At 34.3% G+C, this 25,860-nt stretch overlaps 1 protein-coding gene across 2 annotated transcripts in view; it reads left to right on the top strand.

Moving 5' to 3' along the window:
- TBCD (tubulin folding cofactor D) overlaps nt 1–25,860 on the top strand; it is a 281,979-nt gene that overhangs the window by 213,609 nt on the left and 42,510 nt on the right. For both annotated transcript variants that reach the window (XM_087924756.1, XM_087924755.1), the window contains 7 exons: nt 2,493–2,522; nt 15,724–15,809; nt 18,163–18,243; nt 19,187–19,260; nt 23,036–23,153; nt 25,489–25,549; nt 25,771–25,793. In XM_087924756.1, the coding sequence (XP_087780882.1) occupies nt 2,493–2,522; nt 15,724–15,809; nt 18,163–18,243; nt 19,187–19,260; nt 23,036–23,153; nt 25,489–25,549; nt 25,771–25,793 (473 nt within the window). The remainder of the gene's footprint in view (nt 1–2,492; nt 2,523–15,723; nt 15,810–18,162; nt 18,244–19,186; nt 19,261–23,035; nt 23,154–25,488; nt 25,550–25,770; nt 25,794–25,860) is intronic.

Here is a 25,860-nt window from a genome sequence, read left to right as displayed (position 1 = left end):
ACATAATAAAAGATAGAAGCAGAAATAGGTAGCCAATAGCATTTTGGATATTTATCAACAATTCAAGCTTAGACAGATATAATATGACTCAACAACAAAAAGTAGAATTAATTAACTAGTTGCCTCTCTCACTCTTCCAACGAAGTCATAGTTTCATTCAAATTTAGTCTGTGTATGGTTTTATATCTTCGCTGAATTGATTTTTCTTCTTCATATTATTGGTTTCAGAGAATAAAACAGATTGATGAGTATAATTTACATAATTTAAAACTTGTTAATTTGAATAGATGGACAAGCTATTTTGTGAAATTAAAAATGTACTAAACTGCTCCAAGTTATGTGCTCAGTTTTCTTTTGATGTCTGTGGGAATTATGTGTAACTTTAGGAATAGGCTGAGTTGTCATCTTTGCACTACATCGTAATGGTAGAAAAAGAAGCTTATCTGTAGGCAGTTCCTGCTAATTACTGAAATTTACTTATATTAGATGTCAAACTAGTTGTCTATCACTTATACTATTCTATTGATCTAAGATAAACAAGCATAGTTAAACTCACCATAAACATCTATTTTTTAATTTTAAAATCCCTCTCCATCAGAGAAAATGAGGAATATTTTATTATTTGATATTTTAAAAGTATATGCAAAAATAGTTCACATTTAGCTATTAGCTGTATATTGAATGTGCAATGTTGTATTTGTGTGTGCATCTATATGTGTCTGTCTGTCTGTGTGTGTGTGTGTGTGTACATGCATGTATATATAGAGAGAATCTGTACATATGTATGCATATAGTGACATGTTTTCATACAGCTTAGATGAGCATAGGAAACTCATGGAAATCAACTGGTTTATTTATGAATAAGCTGATTCTATAATAAACAGCATTTAGTATATTTAAATATATTTGCCCAAGGAATTGAACATGGAATTGCATGAAGTAAATAGACAGCAAGGCTTTGTTAAATTTGAGTAGCTGCCTTGAAATTGTTTTAATCTTATACAGCTCTGCTCAAGTCATTGGACAGAGGAGTTATAAATAGTATGCGGTCCCTCACAGGAAAAAAAAATGCTTTTGTTTATGGAGAAAGGAAGACTGAAATTGCTCCATGGAAGTATTTTGGGGCATTTCTACCCTCAAAAGCATGATTTACCTTCAGTATAAATTCTACCATATTCTCCCTTTCTCCTTTTCTTATATATACAATAACTACCTAGAATTTTAATTTTGATGACAGATACAGATGTATAAACACACACACATCTATACACATTACACGCTTTTAAAAAAAGAAAGAACCAGCAGAAAGATGGGATTTACTTTTGTTTCAGTTTATAGTATATGAAACCATATTCACTTTGGAGCATTTTCTATTCAGGATGTACCTAATTAGTTTAGAAAAGTGCTTTTCTGAAAATTGTCTAACCATTTAAGCTAGAAAATTTACTTTTTTCATTATTTCATCATTATATGGACTGCATTGGAATTGCCAGAAAAATCAAGGACAAATACAGAAGTAATGAGCAACAAAAGATTTCTTCTAAATTTCATTGAAGCCAAGAGATTCATTGTTGTAATCCTAGGATTCTTTTCAAATGCATTGATTGAATTTCTAGCACAATATAATGCAATATAATTATCATCTGTTTGGGCTCATAGTTAAAAAGTTCTATGGCCAAAGTCAACTGGCGAAATCATATCAACTGGTTAAATTGAAGGGAAGTTGTATGTTAATATTGTCATGTTAAATTTGTACAATATCATGTGTACAAAAAGATTTAAGCAACCATTTTTGCCAACTAAGTATGTATTTTGAGCTCTGAGAAACAGAATTCTACTTTTCATTCTGCCAAATACTTGAATCTTACCATAATGTTGTTTTATCAGTCAAGTTCGTTTATCTCCCTTTTCTCTCTCATGCAGTATTAAAATATACTTGAGTTTATTTAAAAAAAAATAATTGATCCAATGTTTAAATCTGAATATTTTGCACTTCAAAACTTATTTCTGAAGTCTATAAATTAGTTATAAATAACTCCAGGCAAGTTAATGCTATCTATCATCTCATATAATTTATAAAAGGAGGAAAAGGAGTTTAGATATATGAAAACATTAAATTTATAGCACACAACACATTTATAACTTTACGGAAGCAGTCTGGAAAATCTCTCAGTAGCTGTATTCTAAGGGCATTGTCTTTTCATTTCTACTGGAAGCATTGTATCAGCAATGAAGGCCACTGTTCTGGGTGTGTCTGATTTTAATAAACACCCATTTCTAAACTCTTCGCACACAGCATATAAATTTAAAACAGCATTAGCACATAACAACTGCCTAAGGGCATATTCAGCTAACAAAGTTGACTTTTCATTTTAAAATAAAGCCCATGGGTCATTTATATTGCTGTGTGTTTGTTTTGACTTCATGATGTGGTGTTTATCTGCAAGCAAACCTGACTCATTTTTTTTTATGTTTGCTCTCTCTGTTCTTAGGCTGCTTTCCAGGAGAATGTTGGTAGACAGGTAAGGTAACTTAGAAAAAAAAAACCTTTTCATTTAATTTTTGTAAATCCACTGAAGCATAAAATTAAGTGTAGGTGTTTTGTCACTTCTAGCAGTGAATAAGAAGTTTGGTAAGTTTGTATAAATGATTTTAAAATCTAAAATTACTTTCCAGTCTTGAAAACGATACAATGATATTTCAGAAATTATGATTTCAGAATATTATTATGTATTGAATTTGTATTGGACTGGAGCTTTTCAGAAATCAGCCTGTGCAAATATTATTTCTTACTCTCTTTGTCAGACAACCCTCCCCCTTGTTCTATTAAGAATGATGGGTGGAGGGGTCATTTTAAGAAGATACTTTTTATTTGATAACAGATACTAAAGCATTGTTTGCTGCAGCAATTTATTTTAATATTTTTTTTAAAATATCATGTCTTTGGCCAAATTTTTCAAATTTAGTTTGTAGTTTGCACTTAGCATAGACAAACACACCCACCTTCCCTGGTGTTCCTGGTGTAAAAAAAACGAGGAGGAGTTGGTCCTCAATTTCAGTTTATGTCCATTTTATTTCAACCAAACAAAACTCAAGTCATTTTTATTTTTCTAACAAAATATAACCAACAAAAAAGGTGTTTATAGAACTTTGAAGTATGGTACTATTTTCTTGAGTTTAATAACATTGAATTTATTGTGCCTGATCTGAAAATTGTATTTCTTGGTGCTTTGGCGTCCATTTTTACACTGACAAGCATAATGGGTCTTTTGTGGTACTTTGAAAGTTACACTCAAAAACTGAATGAAATATATATTAATTAATAAAACATTACTCTGTAACAAGTTTAGAAATATTCAGCAGAAGGACATGAGGAATATTTTTTTAAAAATCACCACTGTATCTTAATATTTTATATTGAAATTAAACTATTCCAAAACTATCCATGTATCAATATCTTTCTACATATAGTTCAATATGTCTTAAGTGTATATCATCCTTAACAGGTTCTGTTTGTCAGATTCTCTTTTCCTAAATTCCTTATTTTTAATGTTCTGTTGCTTTAATGTATGCCCCTCCTCCCCCCAAAATGAAATAATATTATTTGGCCTTTTCATTTTACCAATCGAGATCCAGTTTAGACAGAAACAACGACATTATTAAGCCAAAATTGTAAATCTGTGACCATATAATCTTTTCAAACTTGAAGAATAGTTATTTATATAATTATAAATCCCAAATTGATAATATTTTGTTAAAAACTGTATCCATGGTTAAAATGTATTGATCATGGTAATATTACTGGTATATGGATATACCAACTGGGAAAGTCCATATGGTAGGAGTAAATGTCTCTTCAGCATTTTATGAGTGTGATGGCTAACTCTTTTTAAACATTCATCTGAGATGAATGGGTCCAGTGAAACATGAAAGGAAACAAATGTCTTTGAAATCTTTAAACCATTGATTTGTTCATATGGGTATTCTAAGTCTATTCAGGGTTCTTTTACACATGTAACACCTATATTGACAATATAATGTACTTAGCTGTTTATCAAAAGTTTTGCTTAAAATAATCCTAAACAGATAACAGCATTCACAATAATTCAGGAATTTTAAATGTTATTTGTCTGGGCCAAACTGTAATTTGTTGAATAAATCCTTTATTGGAATGCCCCATTGCATTAAGGCACTGCAGCCTTATTTTGGGCACCTGTTCCTTGATGAATCATTCATTGAATACAGTTTTACTCTTTCAGCATATGCACTGAATTGCCTGGAGTTATTTTAATTAAAAATACACCCAAATTCTTCCCTCAAAGGATGGTTCCAAATTGATTCCTTTTAAATTGCTGTTTTCTGTTTTATACTTGCTTTGTTGTTCACTGTACAGAGTCTTAATTTGCCAGTCTACAAATATAAATAAATAAATAATTAAATATGCTTCCCTTCACACCAAAAAGCTAGTACATTATTTGAACAAAATAGAATACAGTATGTGTTCCATGTAATGTAATATCACACTTCTTCCATTTTAAATATTGCCAGTCCTGCCTCTGGATCAGGACCACAAGTCTCATAGGCTGTAACAAAATTATATTCCTTCCCTTTCTCTATCAGAAAAATCCATTTGCAATGAAGATGACATACTGAAAGAATTATTATGTTGTATGTACAGCAGTAAAAAAAAAAAAAGTGTTTAAGCTCTTTCCTGCCTAACATGAGCTTAGTCTTGATTATGCTATCCTGGAGCAACAATTTATAATTGAAACCATAAATGCTTCAACCTGCAGTTTAACATAATTTAGACCAATTCTTATAATTAATATTCAGTGTGAAAATGCACCAAAAGAAAAAAATAAAAAGATATAAACACAATGTAGGCAAAATACCTATTCTCAAGAGGACCCTTGATATTTTCTATAGCCCTTTAACATTTTTTTTTCTAGGTAGCTTCAAGCTGCTTAGTGACCTTCAGAATGAAGCACTGAATTGTAACTACTACTTTTATTTAACAATGGAACATGACTCACAAAGCATTCTATGATACAGAGTTGATGTTAGAACCTGACTATTTACTTTGTACATAACCATCTTCCTTTAAAAAATTCAAGAAGGACAGAGACTTTAATTGCATCCTCACTTAAGTCTCCATGGCGATGAGTTTAGAAATCTGGGTTGCTTGTAGCCACATTTGGTTTTCTTTTTGTTTTTGATTGCCAGTACATGTTCATGCTTGGTGTATTCAATGTTTGCTGCCTTAGGGATTTGTCAACTTTTATATTTAATGTTAGTCCTGACTCCTACCTGTTCTGAAATCCAAGCCACTCCTTTAGATGTCTCTGCACCCTAAGGTGGCGGTTACCACACCCTCCATTGACTATTTCTCACTGAGATGGCAAAATAGTTCATCTGGTGAGTATGATAGTGCTAGAGAGAGATAGAGAGATACTTAAAAGTCAGTTTAGCCTAGTCTTTCTTTTATCAATACAATTTTCTGAATATTTTAGTTTTAGTTTGGCTGTTGCTTGGAGGTATGTTTTATGGTTTGATTATGGTTGAATGTAAGGATTTTTTTCCTTAGCCAAATTGCCATTTATAAAGCTTATGATCCTTGTACTTAGCCTTTTATGTTGCTCAAATGTTGGTATTTATTACATATGTAGGACATATGTATTGAATATCAGTAGCAACAAAAAGTTAGATTGGTTTTTCAAAGAAAGAAAAGTTTTAAATCCAAGGGGGAGTAGATTATAGGTTCTGGTGTGTCCCAAATACAAGTGTGACAAACATGTAGGGTGTTCAGTTCTGTATGTTGTCTTGCCAACAGTTTTTATCATGGCAAAATTACCTGTTCTCATTATCAAGAAATGCTATGAGTTAACACCCTACTCTGACTTCATCTTTTTTTAAGTGGGTGGTATTTTCGACTTCTTAACCTGCAGTGTTGACATAGTTGATGTGATTTCAATTTATTAGACTCTATGTCCAAATCCTTAACAGCTGCTACAAGTTTTTATGATTATTCTATTTCAAAATAAAATACAATATAATCATCAGAACATAAAAGCATAAGATCCCCCCTGAATCAGACCATAGACCCATCTAATTCAACATTCTGGATTAGAAAGTGTCCAACTGGATGGATTTGAAAAGTTCATAAGTCTAGACCAGGGGCGTCAAACTCCTGGCCCCTGGGCTGGATGCGTCACATGGCTACGCCCACACCCAGTTTAACAAAGGGGGGAAAAAACCCAATATGTCACGTGACATCACCATGACGACATGAGTTTGACACTGCTGGTCTAGACTGTTGGGCATAGCCTCTTTCCATTGTTGCTTCCAAGCAACTAGTAGTTAAGGCAGGTTGTTTATTATTCAAGGAGTGCTAACAGCCATTAATATTGTATCCATTGATAGCCTGATCCTCCATGGGGTCTCCTTTGAGAACCATAGTTCTAAAAAATAATCTCTCAAATTGTTAGATCAAAGTTATTTTAGTCCTTTAAACCACATTCTTTCACATCAATCCATTTGTGTAAAACCAAAATTCTTACCCATTTTATTATGCATTCTTTTTTTTCTTCAATTTATAAAATTTTTAAAAAGATTAATCCAAAAGAAAGTTAGCAGAAATAAAACAAAACTAGCAAGATCATTTTTTAAAAACGGGAATTATAAAGGACAAAAAACAAATTAAAAAACATGTACTATTCGCCCTAGTTGAATAGCTAGACTAAACTTAAGCAGTTACATCGGTCAAAAGAGGAAGCCTACAGAAAAGGTGACAGAATGCTATACAACCAGGCCAAAAACATATTAACAAGAGAGATCAGAGCAGCAAAAAGAAGCTACTCTGAAAAGTTAAAGAATCAATTCTCAACAAATGAACCAGCAAATATGTGGAAAACTCTTAAAAGATCACTGGCTTCAGCAAACCTCCTTCCCAGGCAGAAGGAAATCAACAATTAGCAGATGACCTGAATGTGTTTTACTGCAGGTTTGAAAAGAAACTACAGCCACCTATCTCCACAACCCACATCTCAAACACACCAACAACAGCCAAGCCTCCTACATTGGCTCCAATCCATTGGGCTCACAACCTCTGGTGATCACAGAAAAAGAAGTGCAAGATCAGACAGAAGCCAGGAAAAGCACCAGGGCCAGACAAGATAACTCCTTCTTGCTTAAAAGTCTGTGCTGACCAATTGGCCCCCATCTTCACCCGAATCTTCAATAGATCACTAGAGATGTGCTATGTTTCTTCCTGCTTCAAAGAAGCCTCCATTAAGGAACTGAATGATTACAGACCAGTTGTTCTAACATTTGTAGTTATGAAAATCTTTGAAAGGCTTTTGCTGTTCCACCTGAAGCCCATCACGGATCTGCTGTTAGACCCCATGCAGTTTGCATACCGAGCAAAGAGATCGACAGATGATGCTGTTAACATGGCTCTGCATTACATCCTACAACATCTTGAATCTCCAAATGCCTATGCAAGGGTCCTCTTTGTAGACTTCAGTTCAGCATTCAATACCATCATTCCGGACACTCTTCTAAGTAAATTAAACCAACTAGCGGTACCTGAACACACTTGTAAGTGGCTCATAAGCTTGACAGGAAGCAGCAGGTGAAGCTAGGCAGAATCACATCCGATACCTGTACAATCAGCACAGGGGCCCCCCAAGGCTGTGTGCTATCTCCATTTCTCCCTATATACCAATGACTGCATCTCAAATGATCCATCTGTTAAAATACTGAAGTTTGCTGATGATACAACAGTGATTGGTCTCATTCGAGACAATGACGAATCTGCATACAGACAGGAGGTTATACAACTTGCCACGTGGTCTAACCGGAACAATCTGGAACTGAACACACTCAAAAACGTAGAAATGGTCGTAGACTTTAGAAGAAACCCTCCCATACTACCCTCTTTTACAATACTAGACAACACAGTATCCATGGTAGAGACCTTCACATTTCTAGGTTCTACTATATCACATGACCTAAAATGGACACCTAACATCAAAAACATCATCAAAAAAGCACAACAAAGAATGTTCTTTCTGTGCCAACTCAGAAAGCTCAAACTGCCCAAGGAGCTGCTGATCCAGTTCTACAGAGGAATTATTGAGTCTATCATCTGCACCACTCTAATTGTCTGGTTTGGTTCTGCAACCCAACAGGACAGACACAGACTTCAGAAGATAATTAGGACTGCAGAAAAAACAATTACTACCCACCTGCCCTTCAATTGAGGACCTGTATACTGCACGAGTCAAAAAGAGGGCTGTGAAAATATTTACAGATTCCTCAAATCCCGGACATAAACTGTTTCAATTCCTTCCCTCAAAACGACACTATAGAGCACTGCACTCCAGAACAACTAGATACAAGAACAGTTTTTTTCCTGAAAGCCATCACTCTGCTAAACAAATAATTCCCTCAACACTGTTCAACTATTTACAAAGTGTACGCTATTATTACTGTTAATCTTCTCATCACTCCTTATCACCCATCTCTTCCCACTTGTGATTGTAGGACTGTAACTTTGTTGCTTGTATCCTTACGATTTATATTGACTGTTTCCTAGTATGATTTGATTGTTGATTGTATCCTATGACTATCAGTAAGTGCTGTACATTATGATTCTTGATTCTTAACGAATGTACCTTTTGTTTATGTATACTGAGAGTATTTACACCAAGACAAATTCCTTTGTGTCCAATCACACTTGGCCAATAAATCTATTCTATTCTATTCTATTCTATTCTATTCTATTCTATTCTATTCTATTCTATTCTATTCTATTCTATTCTACTGAACACTGACAAATTTATTGCAACAATAATAGCTTCCTCTCTCCCAAAACATTTCCAAAATTTATAAGCTTCTACATCTATTTGCAATCCAATTTACCTGTCGTACATTATATTTATGAAATAAAAATAGTTAACAGATTAAACAGCAAACTTAAAATTTAAGGTGCTCTGTTAATAATCTGTTATTGTAATTCACCCAGAGAAAGTCTGCAGCAGTTTCTTATTCACCAGTCTATCCTTCATCAATTCCATTATCTCAGAATTGCTTGTGTTTATATTCCTTTCAATCTTGCTGGCCAATCTATATTTTTCAAAAGTAATAGATCAGATTCCAATTCATCAAATTGTAGATGAAGTCCAACTGTCATTTCCTTATCGTCTTGAGTTTCTATAACCATTGCTCAGCCATCAAATTTTTCATTTATATTTTCAAATAAAACCTGTAAGTTGGAGAAGATTCCTTTTTCAAATGCTTCCCAGAAAATTTATCCTTTTAGAGACACACTGTTCTTTCTTTCTAAGGACAAGAGAATCAGATAAATTATAACTCAACGTCTACAAAAAAAGATTGAAATAAGGATTTTTCCCTAGGAAGCAAAAAATGATTAAAGAAAGGGGAATTTTACCACTGAAAGTTAAGAAATAAATATCAGAGCTTTTTTTTAAAGGGCTAGATAGAGCAAAATGTATAATATAATAAATGTAAGTACAATTGGATGACTTTCACACCTGAAAATATATTTCACCTCAAACCTCACAGCTAAGATGAAAGTGGTTTGGAATTTAATAGTAAACAATGAAAAAGAGAACAAAAAGTTGTAGAAGTCCAGCAAGACATTATAAAATGTCAGAAGTCAAGTAATTGTAAATCAAGAGATAGTAAAGCTTCACAAAGTATAATTATAACCCAGGCATGTTTAAGAAAAATAAACAGCTGAAGGGAAAAGATGGCAAGAGACCCAGCCTTCTGATTGTTCCGTACTGAGAACTGCAACCACATCCAGGGTCCTTCCTAGATTACCCTTCAAAAAAATGGCTTTGGCGGGAAAAGGTTTTTTGTATCCTGAGGAATTTTATATTTAACCTTTGCTCTCTCTTTTCTGGATAAATCTGGATATATCCCTTTTCCATTGCTTAAAAATGTATCATTTGTCAAAACAGGTAGTACTTAAAATAAAAATAATCCTAAGTAGTACATTTATACAGAAACACGCACACACACGCATACATGTAGGCAGCTTGTGAGATGAGTTTGGCCTGAGAGAGAGTGATCTGGTTCCCAAGGTCACCCAGCTTGCTTTCATGGTTAAGGCAGGAAGAGAATAAGCAAGGTTTCCTGCTTTGTAGCTTGATGCCTTCACCACTAGACTAGACCAAACTCATTCTACATTCATTTTTACCACAGAAATTCTCACCAACAGGTGATAATGGTTACTTTTCCATCTTAACAATTTTATTCCTTAACATAATTAACAGACTAACACAGTTGGAAACGACCTTCTATTCCAGCTCCCTCTCAGAATAAGTATAATTATTTTGAGATGGTGTACAATTCATATTAATTTTGCTATTTTACTTTTTCTCAATCTAAAAACCAGTTTTTGCATTAATTTCTTTTTGATCTTCCATCTTCATATTTCTGTTAATATCTTTCTTTTTGACAGTTAATTTTAAAAATATCTAATACACCAAATTTCATTTAACTTTTCCATTAATTCCATTAACATCTCTACTCCCACCATAGGATTTCCCCAAATTAAAATCAAACTATCTGCAAATAATTTGTATGCAGTTTTTAAGTTTCACTCCAGCATTTCTTTTGTCATATCTTATATCTTAAAACTTCAAGGGTTAGAATGAATAGTGAGAGTGGACATTCTAGTCATGTCCCTTTCTGAATGTTACAAAATTTTACAAGTAGTCTTCAAGTTACAACCACAGTTGAGCCCAAAATTTATGTTGCTAGGTAGAACATTTGTTAAGTGAGTTTTGTCCCATTTTACAATTTTTCTTGCCACCATTGTTAAGTGAATCATTGCATTTATTAAGTTAATCATATGGTTGTTGAGTGAATCTGTCTTCCCCATTGACCTTGCTTGTCAGAAGGTCACAAAAGGGGATCACATGACCCCAGGACACTGCAACCATCATAAATATGAATCAGGTGCCAAGTATCTAAATTTTGATCACATGACCATGGGGAATCCTGCAATGGTCGTAAGTGTGAAAAACAGTCATAAGTCACTTTTTTCAGTGAGGTTGTAATTTTGAATGGTCACTAAATGAACTGTTGTAAGTTGAGGACTACCTGTATTAGTTCCCCATTAACAATAATGTGTGTCCCTTTTGAAGTAGATACAGATGTTATTCGTTAATTTAAAAAATTCCAAAATCCATTGTCCTTCAGGATTTTAATCAGAAAAATCCTCTTCAAATCATCAGATGCAACTTTAATGGGCAGTTAGTGGGTAGTCAACTATTAAAGGTGCTTTTACCTTGGTGTACAATAAGATTCCTTACCTTATTGCTGTTTGTGGCATCTAAGGAACTGCACTATGGACAATTATTCAGATATTTTAAATACATGGACACATCCTTTGAAAAATGTGTTCATATCAGCTATTTTCAAATCAGGATAATAGAATAATCATATTGTAGCAGTGGTTTGCTATCTTCATTGGCAGGCCAACTGGTCTGTTTGCAGTTCCAGTTCAAAGTGCAGTTCACAGTTTGTAAAGCCCTCAATGGGACATCTGAAAGAATGATTATTTAGAGATTATAGAGATTACTTGTGGCTTGGGTTAGATTTAGGCAGAGGGTTGCCACCGAACTTGCTGCCTGGCTCCTGGGAAATGTCTGGGAGCCAAGCAGCAAACTTGGAGGACAAACCTTCAGATTTAAGGTGAAAAAACAACTAGGAACAGATAAAGATCCTAATACCAATCTAGTAATGGTTGAAATGATGTGTGATGAGTGATGATTGAAAATCATCAAGCATATACAGAAAAGTACAGTGGTAGAAAATAATTTAGTAGTGACTGAAATGAGATATTGAAAATCATCAAAAATAAATAAATAGTAGATTGATATGAATAAACCATTATCATGGATGTTATTACTAAAATATAGGTATTAACAAGACTAACAACTATGATGCAAAGGAAAACTGGGAAATGATGAATAACACAGACAGACAGACAGACAGACATATAGATATAGATATGTGTGTGTATAGATAAAAAGAAATAAAGAAGAAATGGATGACAAATGCAATTTTAGCGCTAATAGAATGCCATAAAAGTAAAAACCTAAATAAGGAAAAATACAAATAAATGGATCAAAAGATAAGGAAAGGAATTCAAGTTACGAAACCTGACTTATAACTGGCTCTCATACTTAAAACTGTCACAGTATCCCTGTGGTCATGTGACTTTGATTCAGGAACTTGGCAACTTTTCTACATTGATGTTGTTATAGTATCCCATATCTGACGTTCCATTTGTGACATTCCCAGCTGGCAATACATAACCAATTTGTGGTTGTAAATTGAGGACTACCTGATTGAATAATGCGCATGCAATATTATTGTGAATTTCATTTATAAATAATAAATTATGCAGCTACAGTAACAGTAATCCAGTCATGACTGGGATGATTAGGGAGATAGTTTATCAGATTTACAAATGTTACTCAAATTATGTCAACCAAGTAAATTTTGTGGGATATATAGACAGTTTCAGATAAAATAAATGTAGTAGTTATGTCAATATAAATGCTTGGACTGTGTGATATGGGATCATATGAAAATAAGGAATAGAATTGAATGGGCAAGAGTAGCTTTTTGAAAACTAAACTTGTTTATTTTTAGTAGTTAAGTCTGAAACTTCTTTTATAGATTTTATACTGTTACATCTTTTGTATGAAGAAGATGCACAGACAATTACTCAAATTACAGCTAGAGAAATAAAAGCCCCCCTCCCTTTCCCCCTCCTTCTCTCTTTCTCCCTCCCTCATACTTAAGTCCAAAATGAAGTTGCAGTAATTCAAAATGTTTTGAAACATTTTAGAATCCAAAGTGTCTTGTTTTGCTATGAAGGATTTATTTGAGACACATACCGTGTTTCTCCAACAATACGGCACCCCCCAATAGGAAGACCCAGCATGTTTTCTAGGTATAAAATGAAATTAAGCCCCTCCCCCCAAATTTAGGCCTAGTTTAAAACATGCGAAATTGGGGGGGGGGAGGCGGGGGGAACTTGCCATTAGGAGTGCCCCGTGGGCAGCTACGCCTCACCATCAGCTGCTCCTAACACCATGGTGGAGCATGGAGGGCTCCCTTATCCCTCCCTTACCTGGGTCAGCAGGTGGGTGGCATGGGCGTGGATATCCGGCAGCGTTTCAGCCGCTTCTCAGGCCTCCATAACTTCCACGGTTCCCACTGGTGCTGGCGCCTCTCTCGCCAGCACTGTTCCTGCATTCCAAGTGCCCAGGCCAAGCTGCAGCTGTCCCTCTCTCTCCAGCGCCATCTCCAACAACAGCAGCAGCAGCGGCGGGAACCGTGGAAGTGTTTCAGCTGCTTCTTGGGTGGGGGAGCTGCCTCCGTAAGTTTCACGGCTCCCGCTGCTACTGCCACTGTTATTGGAGACGGCGCTGGTGAGAGAGGGACAGCTGCAGCTTGGCCTGGGCACTTGGAATGCAGGAACGGGCTGCACACCGGGACTTTTGCAAACTTGCAGAGCCCGAGGCTGGACCACCAAGGGTAGCAGCAGCAGAGATGCTCGCTCGGCTCTTCTCACACCCACCCAGCCACTCGGGATTAAACCAAAACGCAGCGTGCGGCGCTCCCAGGTACCTCAAAATCTTTTTTTTCCTGTTGTTATGGGGACGGGAAAAGCGGGAGTGACTCAGACACTGTTGTTGGAGACAGCGCTGGTGCGCAGGGGGGGAGAAATTAATTCACCCCCGAAAAGACATCCTAGCCGTTTTTTCAGGGCTCCAAAAAAAATAAGGCCTGGCCTTATTTTGTGAGAAACACGGTAGTTGTTGTCATAAGTACATTTTATTCTTGGATCATTTAAAAACGATATTGCATGCACCATATATAATTATTATAATACAAATTATACTGTTAACACAGTTATTTATTGCAAATGTATTCATAAATAAAACTGAAAGCAAGTTATGGTTATATGGAGAGTAATGAGATGTTAGAGTTAACTTAAGGAATACAGTTCCCAATACAGATAGTCCTTGATTTACAACAGTTCGTTTAGTGACCATTCAAAGTTACAGCAGTTACCTATGACTGTTTTTCACAGTTACAACCTTTGCAGCAACCCTAGGATTGGATGATCAAAATTCAGATGCTTAGCAACTGGTTTATATTTATGATGGTTGCAGAGTCCCAGGGTCATATAATTCCCTCTTGTGACCTTCTGACAAGCAAAGTCAATGGAGAAGCCAGAGTCACTTAACAACTGGGTTACTAACTTAGCGATTCACTTAACAAGTGTGGCAAGAAAGGCCATAAAATGGGCCAAAACTCACTTAACAAATGTCTCAGTTAACAGAAATTTTGGGCTTAATTGTTGTAAGTCAAGAACTGCCTTATTCTAGAGGCAATGTATAATTTGTAATAAGAAGGAGCACATAAATTTAAGTATGCCTTCTCAGTTCTTATTTTGGGATGATTTTTTCCCTTAATGCTGATATTGACATTGTTTGTTTACACCTGCATCTTTATTCTAGTGATATGTTTGGTTGATTATAAAATAGAATGCATTTTCTTTATGTGCTTCATACTATAAAATCATTATTTTATTTCTTGGCTATGGTTTTCTTAAAATGTGTATGTAAAGTGTATTTTTATTTATCTTCCGGGAGAGCTCTGGTTTTCATATACAGTACTTTACATTTTTTCTGTATTCATTTGTCTTATGGTTAATGTTTATATTGATCTGCATAATTTTGCTTTTAATATGAATTTATAGAGGTAAGGATTTATATGCCACCCAGATGGCTTTAATTGGAACTGTTCTTAAGCATTGTGAATAAATAAATGGATCATATAGAATGTCTACTTTGGAAGACCATCTACGTATCAGCAATTTTTTTTTTAGATAGTGCTCTTCAGGGACTGCAGAGATTTATAAAAAGTTCACAATTGTTCTCAAGTATTCCTAAATTCTAAGTAAAATCAATAAAGGTGTGTAGCTAGTTCTTTCTCCCTGCATTCATATATTCTACTGGTGCTTTTATCCCGTTTTTCCCTGGTCTTGTTATGAGAGTTGAAGGAAACTTTTTTTCACTGAATACAAATACTCATTTTATCTAGCCTGGAACTTGATAAAGTGTAGTAGACTATATTAGAGTTCAATACGAATATAAATATCAGTTTAAATTTATGTTCAAAATTTGCTCAGGAAAATGTAGGAGAAGATGGAATATGGGGAGAGTTGACCCAGAATTACCTTATATTCTGTTTAAGTTTAGCATTCACATATTCATTAAAATGCTTCTGTAGCTTACTGATTTATTGAGATGTTAGTAAGAATTGCTGAAAACTGAGTTAGACTGTGCTTACACCTATATTCATTCTCCTATTTTGCAACTGTCATTTTGGCTGCTCTTTTATTTATATCCAGGCAGTTGAAGAATACTGAATATTCTTTAGCATTTTGTCTTAGCACTTTTAATACTTGTCTTCTATCAACCAGTAATCATTGGAAATTAAATTGCAATAATTACCATCATCAATTTTATTCTGTGGTTGAGTTTATAAAGCAGAATATATATATTTTTTCCAGAGTAAAGTTATTCTAATAATGTGCTAACAACATTTCAAAGTAAAAATTGGGAATTGTGTGTGATTTCTATTTTTCTCTCCTAACTTTCATAGGGAACGTTTCCACATGGAATTGACATTGTGACTACAGCTGATTATTTTGCTGTTGGTAACAGAGCTAATTGTTTTCTCAATATAAGGTGAGAGTACTATAAATTTAAAGCAAAGAAGAAACATTGTTCTTTAGAATTTATTTTCATACTTCTATCTGTAATTATATTAATACTGGAAGAAGATCAGCATGGTTCTACAGGATTCTTTGCTGAAAGAACTATGACATGCTGGCATTTTATTTTTTTAGAACAATCTAATTACAAGAAATTTCAGAGCCCACAGAATTTAGAATAAAGACTAAGAGGCAGGATTTTATGGTAGTGAGATGATAAGGTAATGAATTATCTATGGAATAGAATGGAATAGAGTAGAACTGGAAGGGACCTTGGAGGGCTTCTAGTCCAGCCCCCTTCTCAAGCAGGAGAACTTATACCATTTCAGACAAGGGACTATCAAGTCTCTTCTTAAAAACCTCCAGTGATGGAAAGCCCACAATGTCTGGAGGCCAGCTGTTCCACTGGTTAATTGTCCTCACTGTTAGGAAGTTTCTCCTTAATTCCAGATTGTTTCTCTCTTTGATTAGTTTCCAACTATTGTTTCTTGTCCAGCCCTCTGGTTCACATAGAAGTTTGTTAACCAAAAATGTCCTTTAAAAATCACTGTTCAAAGCAATACTTTGTTTTGGCAGTATTAATAATAGAAGTGTTATTTGTGCACATGTACCTCCATGTTCAGACGTCATGTGGAAACCCTTGGAATATCTGTCTGCATTTCTAAGGGGATGCAGTGCTTGGAGATTTCAAGCTGTAGTCCTGAACTTACTTAAGGTATTACTTAAGGTAATACTTAAGGTATTCTGACAGAGCTCAGGTCTGCCTGAAAGATTCATTATGAGTATCTGTTCTTATCTAGCTTTTCTCATTTTTTTGTTGGGTTACGATAGAACACACCTCTTAGTTTCAACTGTTTTCACAGTTAGTGTAATTCTTTTTGGAAAAAATTACAGTGTTGCATGTAATTTTTCTGACTTAGGGAAGACATTCAAAACTATAATATACTCTGAAACAATTTAGCCATACTCTTACCAATTCAGTCTATATCAGCCCAAAACCAAAATGTTTCCTGATGATCAGTTTGAATTCTCAAACCCATGAAACAAAATCCATGTAGCCACTAGTTCATATGAGTGAACGAATGGGAAGGTGAAAAGTATTGGTCAAAGATTTAAAAGCAATTGTTTGATGGGAAGGTCCATGGCCAAGAAAGGAGGCCTCCAGAAAAAAAAAATCTCTGTTCTGACTAGGTGACACATTCTTCATAAATGTAGTCTGACCTCCTGGCTTTGTGGGGCAGACTATGAACTCCTACTTTAGGGAGAAAGTATCTTCATATATTAAAAAGTTGAAGTGTGCTTTCTTATTTCTGTTACTACATAGGTCCTAAGTTACAATATTTCAGATCCTTTAATCTGTAAGTATTAACACGTCTCCATGGTACTCCACCCTTCTTTCCTACACCTTCTTCCTACACACAGCCAGTTTCTCAACTCTTCTTTCCATGGCTCAAGAATAACAAGACAATGCCAGTAGGGTGGAGACAGTTCTTTCCAGTTTTTCTTAAACAGCTGGTTAAAAATAATGATAATTATGGGTCTTTTATGACCTGAAATACAACCGTTTTATTCTCTGCAAAAGATGAGGATCAAAGATTTGATGGTAACCCTCATGATTCTTAGGGAATATTGACTTACAGGCTTGACTTTCTGTCGGAATGACAAATTATTTTAGAATTGCTTTTTAAATAATGCACATAAATGAAAGGATCTATCTCAGTGGTAGGGTTTTTTTTAATTGGAGAATGTCTTGGCTTTTTTTTTTTTACTCTGTTCTCCCCCAGTCCTTCTCAATTCAGTCCTTTGAAGGGAATAGAGAAATTTGGGACCTTTGCATTCTGATTTTCTAAAGCATCTGTTTTAAGGATTTTAGAAGTTTGTTTTAACTCCTGTAATTCTAATGAATAATAATAAGGAAAAGATATTGTAATAATTAATATCCTCACAATTATGCATTTTAAGCTGAATTTGAATGCTCATAATAATTGCTCCTAAATATTTAATACCTCCTAAACAATGTTGCATACCTTAACATCCTACTATTTAAAACCCTGTAAGTTCTTGAAGCTGCTTCCTGGATTTGGTCAATAACAGAAAAATTATCCAACTTTATTTTTAAGCCTGCTACTGCATAGTATTTAGCTAATCAAATTGCGATTGAGATACATACTCTGGATTTTAAGAAAATATGAATTTGTAATCTGTAATACTTGATTACAAAATGTTCTGTTTTCTATTATTTTGAAAATTATTGTTATAATCTTGTTATTGTTATATTGTTATAATCTGATAAAAGTGATTTTTATGTATTTCTTCAATCTCCTCAGTGTATATGTTGCTGGGTTTCCTGAGTATACACAGCCAATGATCGATCATCTGATTAACATGAAGATCAACCACTGGGATAGGTATATTTACTGGTGCTAATTTGTAATAATTTGATAATAAAAACAATACTTTTTTAAAATGTGTTAGTAATGTAATTTTTTTCTTTGATCTAGAAATTCATTTTTCTATAAATTGCCAACATTAGTTCATTCATTTTTTAACATTATGATGTCATTTCATTACATTATGATGTATTTTCCTTGATTGAGATTGAATTAATAATGGTGAGTCCTTAGCTGATAGGTTCACTATTATTTCATTTTTATTTTTGTTCCTTCACCTTCTTATTGATTCCTGGGGGGTAGCTTGACTAATCTCTACAGTCTTCTTGGCAAAGCTTTTTGGAAATAGTTTGCCATTGTCTCCTTCCTAGGATCGACAAAGAGTCACTGGCCCAAGTTGGCTTTGGGCTTCAGGCAGGACTAGAATTCACAGTCTTCTAATATCCAGCCTTGTGCTTAATCACTAAACAAAGGCAGTCAGATAACTAGAGCAGGAAGAAATAGAAAGGACGGTACAAAGTGAACACTAGCTTACTCTCTGATAAATGAATGGCAACAGTATAATGAAAGTACATATAGAGTCAACATCTCAAATGTGCTCACTACTCCAAAAATGAACTTCTGATTCATTTTGCTTTTTTCCTGGAACGCAGTGAACTGGACATTCTGATGCTTTTTTGGTTTCTGGAAGTGACTATTCCAGAAAAGAAAGCAAGGAGCAATGTTACAGACCATAGCTTCTACGAAAAAAATAGTGGAGCTCTGTTTTAGTAGCTTCAGCTTCATTGATAAGAAATTTTGGAAGCCCAACAGTAGCTGTATTTGATGAGTTTTTTTCCTAACTAATACTGTGTGCTTTCACATTTGTATTTTTAAGTAATTGTACAAGAGTGAGTGGCATAGAAATATGCAAAATAAATCACATATATATTGGTTCTCCTCTTTCTTCCTAAATTTTTAGTGTTATTCGGGAGCTTTCAGCTGAAGCTCTGCATAATCTCACTCCTTTGGCTCCTGAATATATTACCAAGGAAGGTGAGTACAAACATTCTCTCATTCAAAAGTGCCGAGAATGAGTATAATAAGAAGCCAACACTTAATATTACATTGCACACTTACAAACTATATAAGTACCTTGATCAAAATATTTACTTAGCCGTATATTTATATGTATATAAATAAATTGCATTGCATTCAACAGATCTTGATCCAGTTAGGTGAATATGAGATTGCAACCTGTCTGGTTCATAGAGTAATTCCAATTCTCAAAATCTTATTATTGTTAAATTTATAAATGTATGCAGCCATAGTTTTAAACATAAAATTTGCATGTGTTATTCCAACTAATATTAGAGAGATTGTTATACTGTGTAAATGCTGAGAATTGTTCCAACCCTCCTTTTGCTTAACATGTGACAGACTTTCTGTTGTTTTTATTATGCTTATTATTTTCTGTACACCTTCCTATGTATTTTAAATTAATTAATAATTATGAATAGAAGCCAGCAACAGTGAATGTGATTACTATTATTTTAACAGTGTTTTGTACTTCGCACAGAAATGTACAATTCTTCATGTAGCAAGTGCAAAGTGGACCTAGGTGCATGTTACTTTTGCCCTAATCTTACAGTTAGGAATTAGCTGATTTATTAAAAATATCAGCCCACATTGGAGGCTGCTGTAAAAGGAAATAGTCCCAGGCTAGGAATTATTAGAAAGATTATTTTAAAAAACTGCTAATATTGTAGCACCCTTTTATAAATTTGGGGTGGGATTACAGCTGGAACAGTGTGAACAGTATTAGTCATTCAGCTTAAAACATAAGAAATTATGCAGAAAATAATAACTAAAATGAGTATAAGAAATGAAGCTATGGTATTCGGGTTTTTTTTTTTTGTTTGCTTAAAATAAAGATGGATAGGGAAGTTTGAATTACCCCTTTCCATTTATCCTGTTGGAATTTGGAGTCATCCATTAAAGCTTAATGCAGTAACAAGAAATATTGTGGAATATGATGCCACCAGTTATGATGATAGTTACTAACTTAGTTTAAAAGCAGTCTGACAAATTCAGGCAATGATAGTAGTCTTGATGTTGCTGTATCAGTGGGAGATAGCTCTTGACATCTTGTCCATTGTTGCAACTTTCCTAAATACATAAAATACTAAAATAGACCCTTTCCTAATCCAGAAGATTTATCTTACATTCTTATCTCTGTAGAGATTCTTCAGTAATTCTGATCATGGTTGTCCCAAAGATGCTTTTTTTGAAAGGCAACTGCACTTTGTTTTTACTGAAGACATATCGCTTCTCATCCAAGAATATTCTTCAGTTCTGACTGAATAGTGGACTGAAGAAGATTCTCGGATGAGAATCGAAACGTCTTCAACGAAAAACAAAGTCCAGTTGCTTTTGAAGAAAACATCTTTGGAACTTCTTTTTTTTTTTGTAAATTTTATTTGAGTTTTCACAAAGAGAAAAAAAAATACAAATAAAACATCTTTTTTGAAAGTAGCGTAATCCCGGGTTACATTTCTTCGTACAGACACAAATTCAGGTTCATGCTCATTTTTATGTTCTATTCCATATCTTATTACTATTTTACATTTTCTGCATAGCTTCTCCCCTCTTTTAATTTTCTCAATTTTATTTTAATTGTTTCATCTCAATTCAAATAATTGTATTTATATTTTTTCTCTGTCCTGTTTCAATTATCTATTATCTTTTCTCATTAAACAAAATTTCTCCTGTAGTTACTGGTTGGAGTATGACACCTTTATATCTTTTAAGTTTATCCATTTAACTCTTATTTAGGCTTATATACCCTAAAGTTATAACATTCAATATAATACATAACTTCCATTCGGATTCTGCTTGGTACATTCTTAAAATACACACTATATTCTTAAAAAAAGAAAAATTATAAATGTATGTAATTCCATTCCGTGTATGTATTCCATTCCATTCCAAATGTATGTAACACATTCCATTCCAATTCAATTTTATCATTAATATTAATATTCATTAAAGTCTTAACATCTTTAACATTACTTTTCAATTAAATATCATACTTCTATGGGAACAATTATAAGCTTTCCATAATTAATCCCCCCCTCTTCACTTATATTTTATAAAACATTAACTAATTAAAATGTTCCCGGTTCCTTCCAAATTCAATTTTCTCATTTATTTTACTTCACTTATTTTATTAACAAACATTTCACTAAATTACACTAACTATTTTATCCCTCATTTTAATCATACATTGTTTCCAATTTTCTAAAGTTATTTCTATTACTAATATAACAATACAATCTTATGTACCTTTACAGAATCCCTTTTTCAGTTAGATTTTCACCCATTATCTCTAAATAGGTCCTGTTTCTCTATATCTTGCTCCGGTCCTTTGTAACTTCTTTTCCTTTCCTTCTTCCCTCTCTTGTTCTCTCTCCCCTTTTAACCCCCCTGTCTCTCTACCTCTATTTCTCTCTTCTGTATTCCCCTTTTCTGTTGCTTTCCAGTATTATACTTATTTTTTGAATTATTTTTCTTTTCTTTGGTTGTTTTTTTAAATCTTAAATTCTCCATTCTCTTTCCCCCCTTTCCTTTTTCTTCCCCACCTAAAATTACTTGTTCATTAAAGATGGTTTCTTCTTTATCCCAGTCTTCTTGTTTTGCAGACGTTTCTTGTTATTTCTCATAGTTCCAAATCTCCATTTCTAAGAATTGAAAAACGAAGCCAAAAGAACCCTTCCGTTCTTGTGCATCTTCTTTGTACTTTTTATGTTCCATTTTCAATTCATCCAGAAGTGGTGCCATTGTAAGAATTTTTAAACAACCACCTGATTAATTTTAGTCATTCAAATGTAATAACCAAGAATCCAAAGATTACCAAATAATCCAAATACACGCAAGCTGTTTCTTTTTGCTCTTTTTTTTCACTTTCTCTTCTTGGGGTTACTGTTTAGTTACAAAGTTTCAGTTAAAATGTATCTTTTAGAAGTCTTGTTGAAGTTTTACTGTAGATTCTTTTTAATTCCAGGCAGTCTCCTCCCTCTTCCAGATCCTGCCCTTATTCTTTTTCTCTCCCTTCCTGTTTATGAAAAAAAAAAATAGTGTCCAGAAATCTTTATTTGGCATTTTGTTTTATTTTCAGCTTACTTGCCTATTGATGTCAAAGCGGATTTTTCCGATTTCTTATTTAAGTCTCTTAGTTGTCAGTATAGGGAAGGAGAGAGAAGAAAAAAAAAAACCAAACCTTTCCCTTTTCACTTTCCTTTGCTGCTTCCGACTCTTCTTTGGGAGCAATGTTATTTTTTTGTAAGTTTAAATTCCAGGGTACCTTAGTTGTTGCTTTTACAATTTAACCCGGTCAGCCAAAACTTTCACTTCTTATCTTCTTCCTGCACATTCTTTTCCGGTTGAGTTCTTCTTTGTGGTGGCCATTTCTGACCACCTCTGCAACCGCCTTTGGGAAAGGGAGTAATGGCCAGCTAAGGAGGAGTGATGCGGCTCTCCTCAACCATGCTGGCGGTGTCCCCCCTCTTCACCACCTCTATGGGGTGGCTTAGCCCTGAAACCAGCTGGCTCAGGGCACTCCAGTGGCGAGCCCAGACCGAAATTGCGCACGATTGCGGATTTCTGTCTATCGCCGAAGAGACTTCAAACCGGAAGCCCGAACTTACATTCTTTTGTTCATAGTCTCTGAGGCTTCTTTGCTCTTTTGAAAATATATATAGAAAATCTCTGAATAGAAGAGATTGTTGTGTAATAATTTAACTTACCACTTTTCATATTATGTGTCTTACAGTTTTACCAAAGCTGTTGCCTTTAGCAGTTGGTATAGATCTCCATACTCGTCATGGAGCAATTCTAGCATGTGCTGAGATCACCTGTGCTTTGAGTCTTCTAGCAGAAGAAAAGAAGAGGTAATAAGAACATTACTGTTTATTTAGATGTCCTTTTATCCTTAAGTTGTTTCACCATTTCACCATATAAAAATCTTAACAAATGATAGTTGCATAAAGTACAATTTTCAAAGTATCATATAGTAATTCATATTTTCCTAGCTCCTATATAAAGAAATGTTAAAGCTACAACTCAACCATAACTCATTCTGATTGTTTGATTATTGTTTATTACTTCCCATTATCAGGAATTTCTTTTACTGTTGGTATCATCCATCAGCTTTTTGTAGTTTACCTTTGTAGATCTGAAAAGGGATCACCACTATATAACAATGTTTAAATTATCTTATAATCACCCCCCCGCCAAAAAAAAAATTAGGTACAGTATAATACCTTATGAGTGCACTTGGTTTATTAAAATTATTTTGAACTATTTACTTCTCATATCCTGTTTTTAATTCATCAGATACAAAAAAAGTATTATTAATTTGAAGTATATGCTTAGTGTACTTTGACTTTGAGTATATGCCAGCATAGTTCAATCTTTTTCTTTACTTCTGACTTCTCATAGTGAAAAGCTATGGAGATTTTTTTCCTATCAGTCATTATAAAGGGACCAAGGGTTAGATATTCCAATAACTTGATGGATATAATGAGACATGGTGGTGCAGTGGTTAGAGTGCAGGTAGTGCAGGCTACTTCTGCTGACTGTTGGCTGCCTGCATTTGGCAGTTCAAATCTCACCAGGCTACTCAGCCTTCCATCCTTCTGAGGTGGGTAAAATGAGGACTCAGATTTTGGAGGGCAATATGCTGACTCTGTAAACTGCTTAGAGAGGGTTGTAAAGCACTATGAAGTGGTATATAACTCTAAGTGCTATTGTTATAAGCTGCAAACTGTTATCCGCATCTTCTTCTACTTTACTAGAGAACTAGAACATTTAATCATTTGTGAAATATTTTTTTCCTGAGTTTTTTGGTATTATTTAAAACTTAAAAGAATTAGAATTATGGATTAGTATAAAACACATTATTACTTTTTTACCTAGGTAAGGCTAGGTAGATAGCTTGTTGCGTTGAAATGAATATGAGGGTAGGTGGAAGAAATTCATATTTCAGAATAGAAAGAGATTTTTGAAAGGGGCAGCAACTTGCTTGTAATCATTCTTCATTTTGTTTAATCTGTTGATCTTCCACTCTTCATTGTGTATTGGATGAAGATCTCCTCCCCATATTCCATTGAGAAATATGGTGGGTTATTTGTATGACATAAGGTGTAAAATTACTAGAGAACTAGTTTTGTACAGTGATTAAGGACACTAGGCTACATTCAAGGAGACTACAAATTCAAGTCCCACTTTAGGAATTGGAGCCAGCTGGGTAACCATGGGCCATTTAACTCCCTGTTAGCTCTAGGAAGAAAGCAAAAGAAAACCACTTCCAAAAAACTTGCCAAGAAAACTTCAGGGACTACAATATTCCAGACACTGGGAATGAAGACTGATTCCCCAAAACATATAACAAACAAAAAATCCTTGGCTTCTAATTATTTATCCACACTTGTTAGTGCAAAGATTTTGTGTTCAGATTTTCAAAATCTACCAATGTAATCTTTGGGGGCAGTGCCCACCTCCCGTGTGTGTGTATTTGTATTTGAGTGTGAGCACTTGTCTTAAAAGCAAGTGTTAGAAAGGTGTCAAACATGGATCTGTCAAGCAATAATGTTAGAATAAATTAACAGAACCTACAAAAATGGCTTTTGTCATAGCAATTAAAATTAAAAATACTGGAGAAGAAAATCTAATGTTTTATGGTGAAAAAGGATGTAGATAATACAGTAGTCCTTGACTTATAACAGTCTGCTTAGTGACCGCTCAAAGTTACAACAGCATTGAAACATGTGACTTATGGCCATTTTTCAGTTACAACTTTTGCAGCATTCCCATGATCAAGTGATCAAACTTCAGATGCTTGGCAACTAGTTCACAGCACTAGTTTGCTGCTGTTTCCCCAGGTCATGTGTTCCCCTTTTGCAACTTTCTGACAAGCAAAGTCAATGGGGAAACCAGATTCACTTAGGAACTGGGTTACTAACTTCTCAACTACTCCACTTAACAACTGTGGCAAGAAAGGTTGTAAAATGGGACAAAATTCACTTAACAAATGTCTCACTTAACAACAGAAGTTTGTGGGCTCAATTGTGGTGATAAGTTGAGGACTACCTGTAGTAATAGCCATAGAATTTTCACAATGTTTACATTTAATTAAGAATCAAATAGTTACTTAGAGAAAAAATGCTAAAACTATTTAATGTCAAATAATATTGTATTGATTTAAAATGGTTTTAAACCTTGTAGATTGATTTCATTTTATTTGGATGAAAAAACTTTGGAAGGACTTAAGCAGATTCATCTGGAGGTTAGTATATATTATGAAAAGTTATTATCTCTTTTCTTTTGCCATGGCCTAGAGAAAGAGGAAAAGATTCTTAGGTGGAAGGAAAGAGTTATTATTAAATTCATTCAGGAATACATTTTTTACCCTCTTCTCCAAATCAACACATGAACCACAGTTTGAAAAATACTGGGGGGGGGGGGGAATAAAAATTCTTAATGTAAAATCCATTCATTCTTTTACAGCTTCGTCAACGTCAGTTGTATAGGTAAGCTAATTCGTGTCAAATAGACTTGCATTTTTGAGAATGAAATTTTGAAGAATAAATAAGCATG

The sequence above is a fragment of the Pseudonaja textilis genome, chromosome 2 (genome assembly GCF_049901715.1).
Source record: "Pseudonaja textilis isolate UNSWEBS1 chromosome 2, rPseTex1.2, whole genome shotgun sequence".
NCBI lineage: Eukaryota > Metazoa > Chordata > Lepidosauria > Squamata > Elapidae > Pseudonaja > Pseudonaja textilis.
Note: the sequence above shows the minus strand (reverse complement) of the source record. Positions and strands in the feature narration are given on the sequence as shown.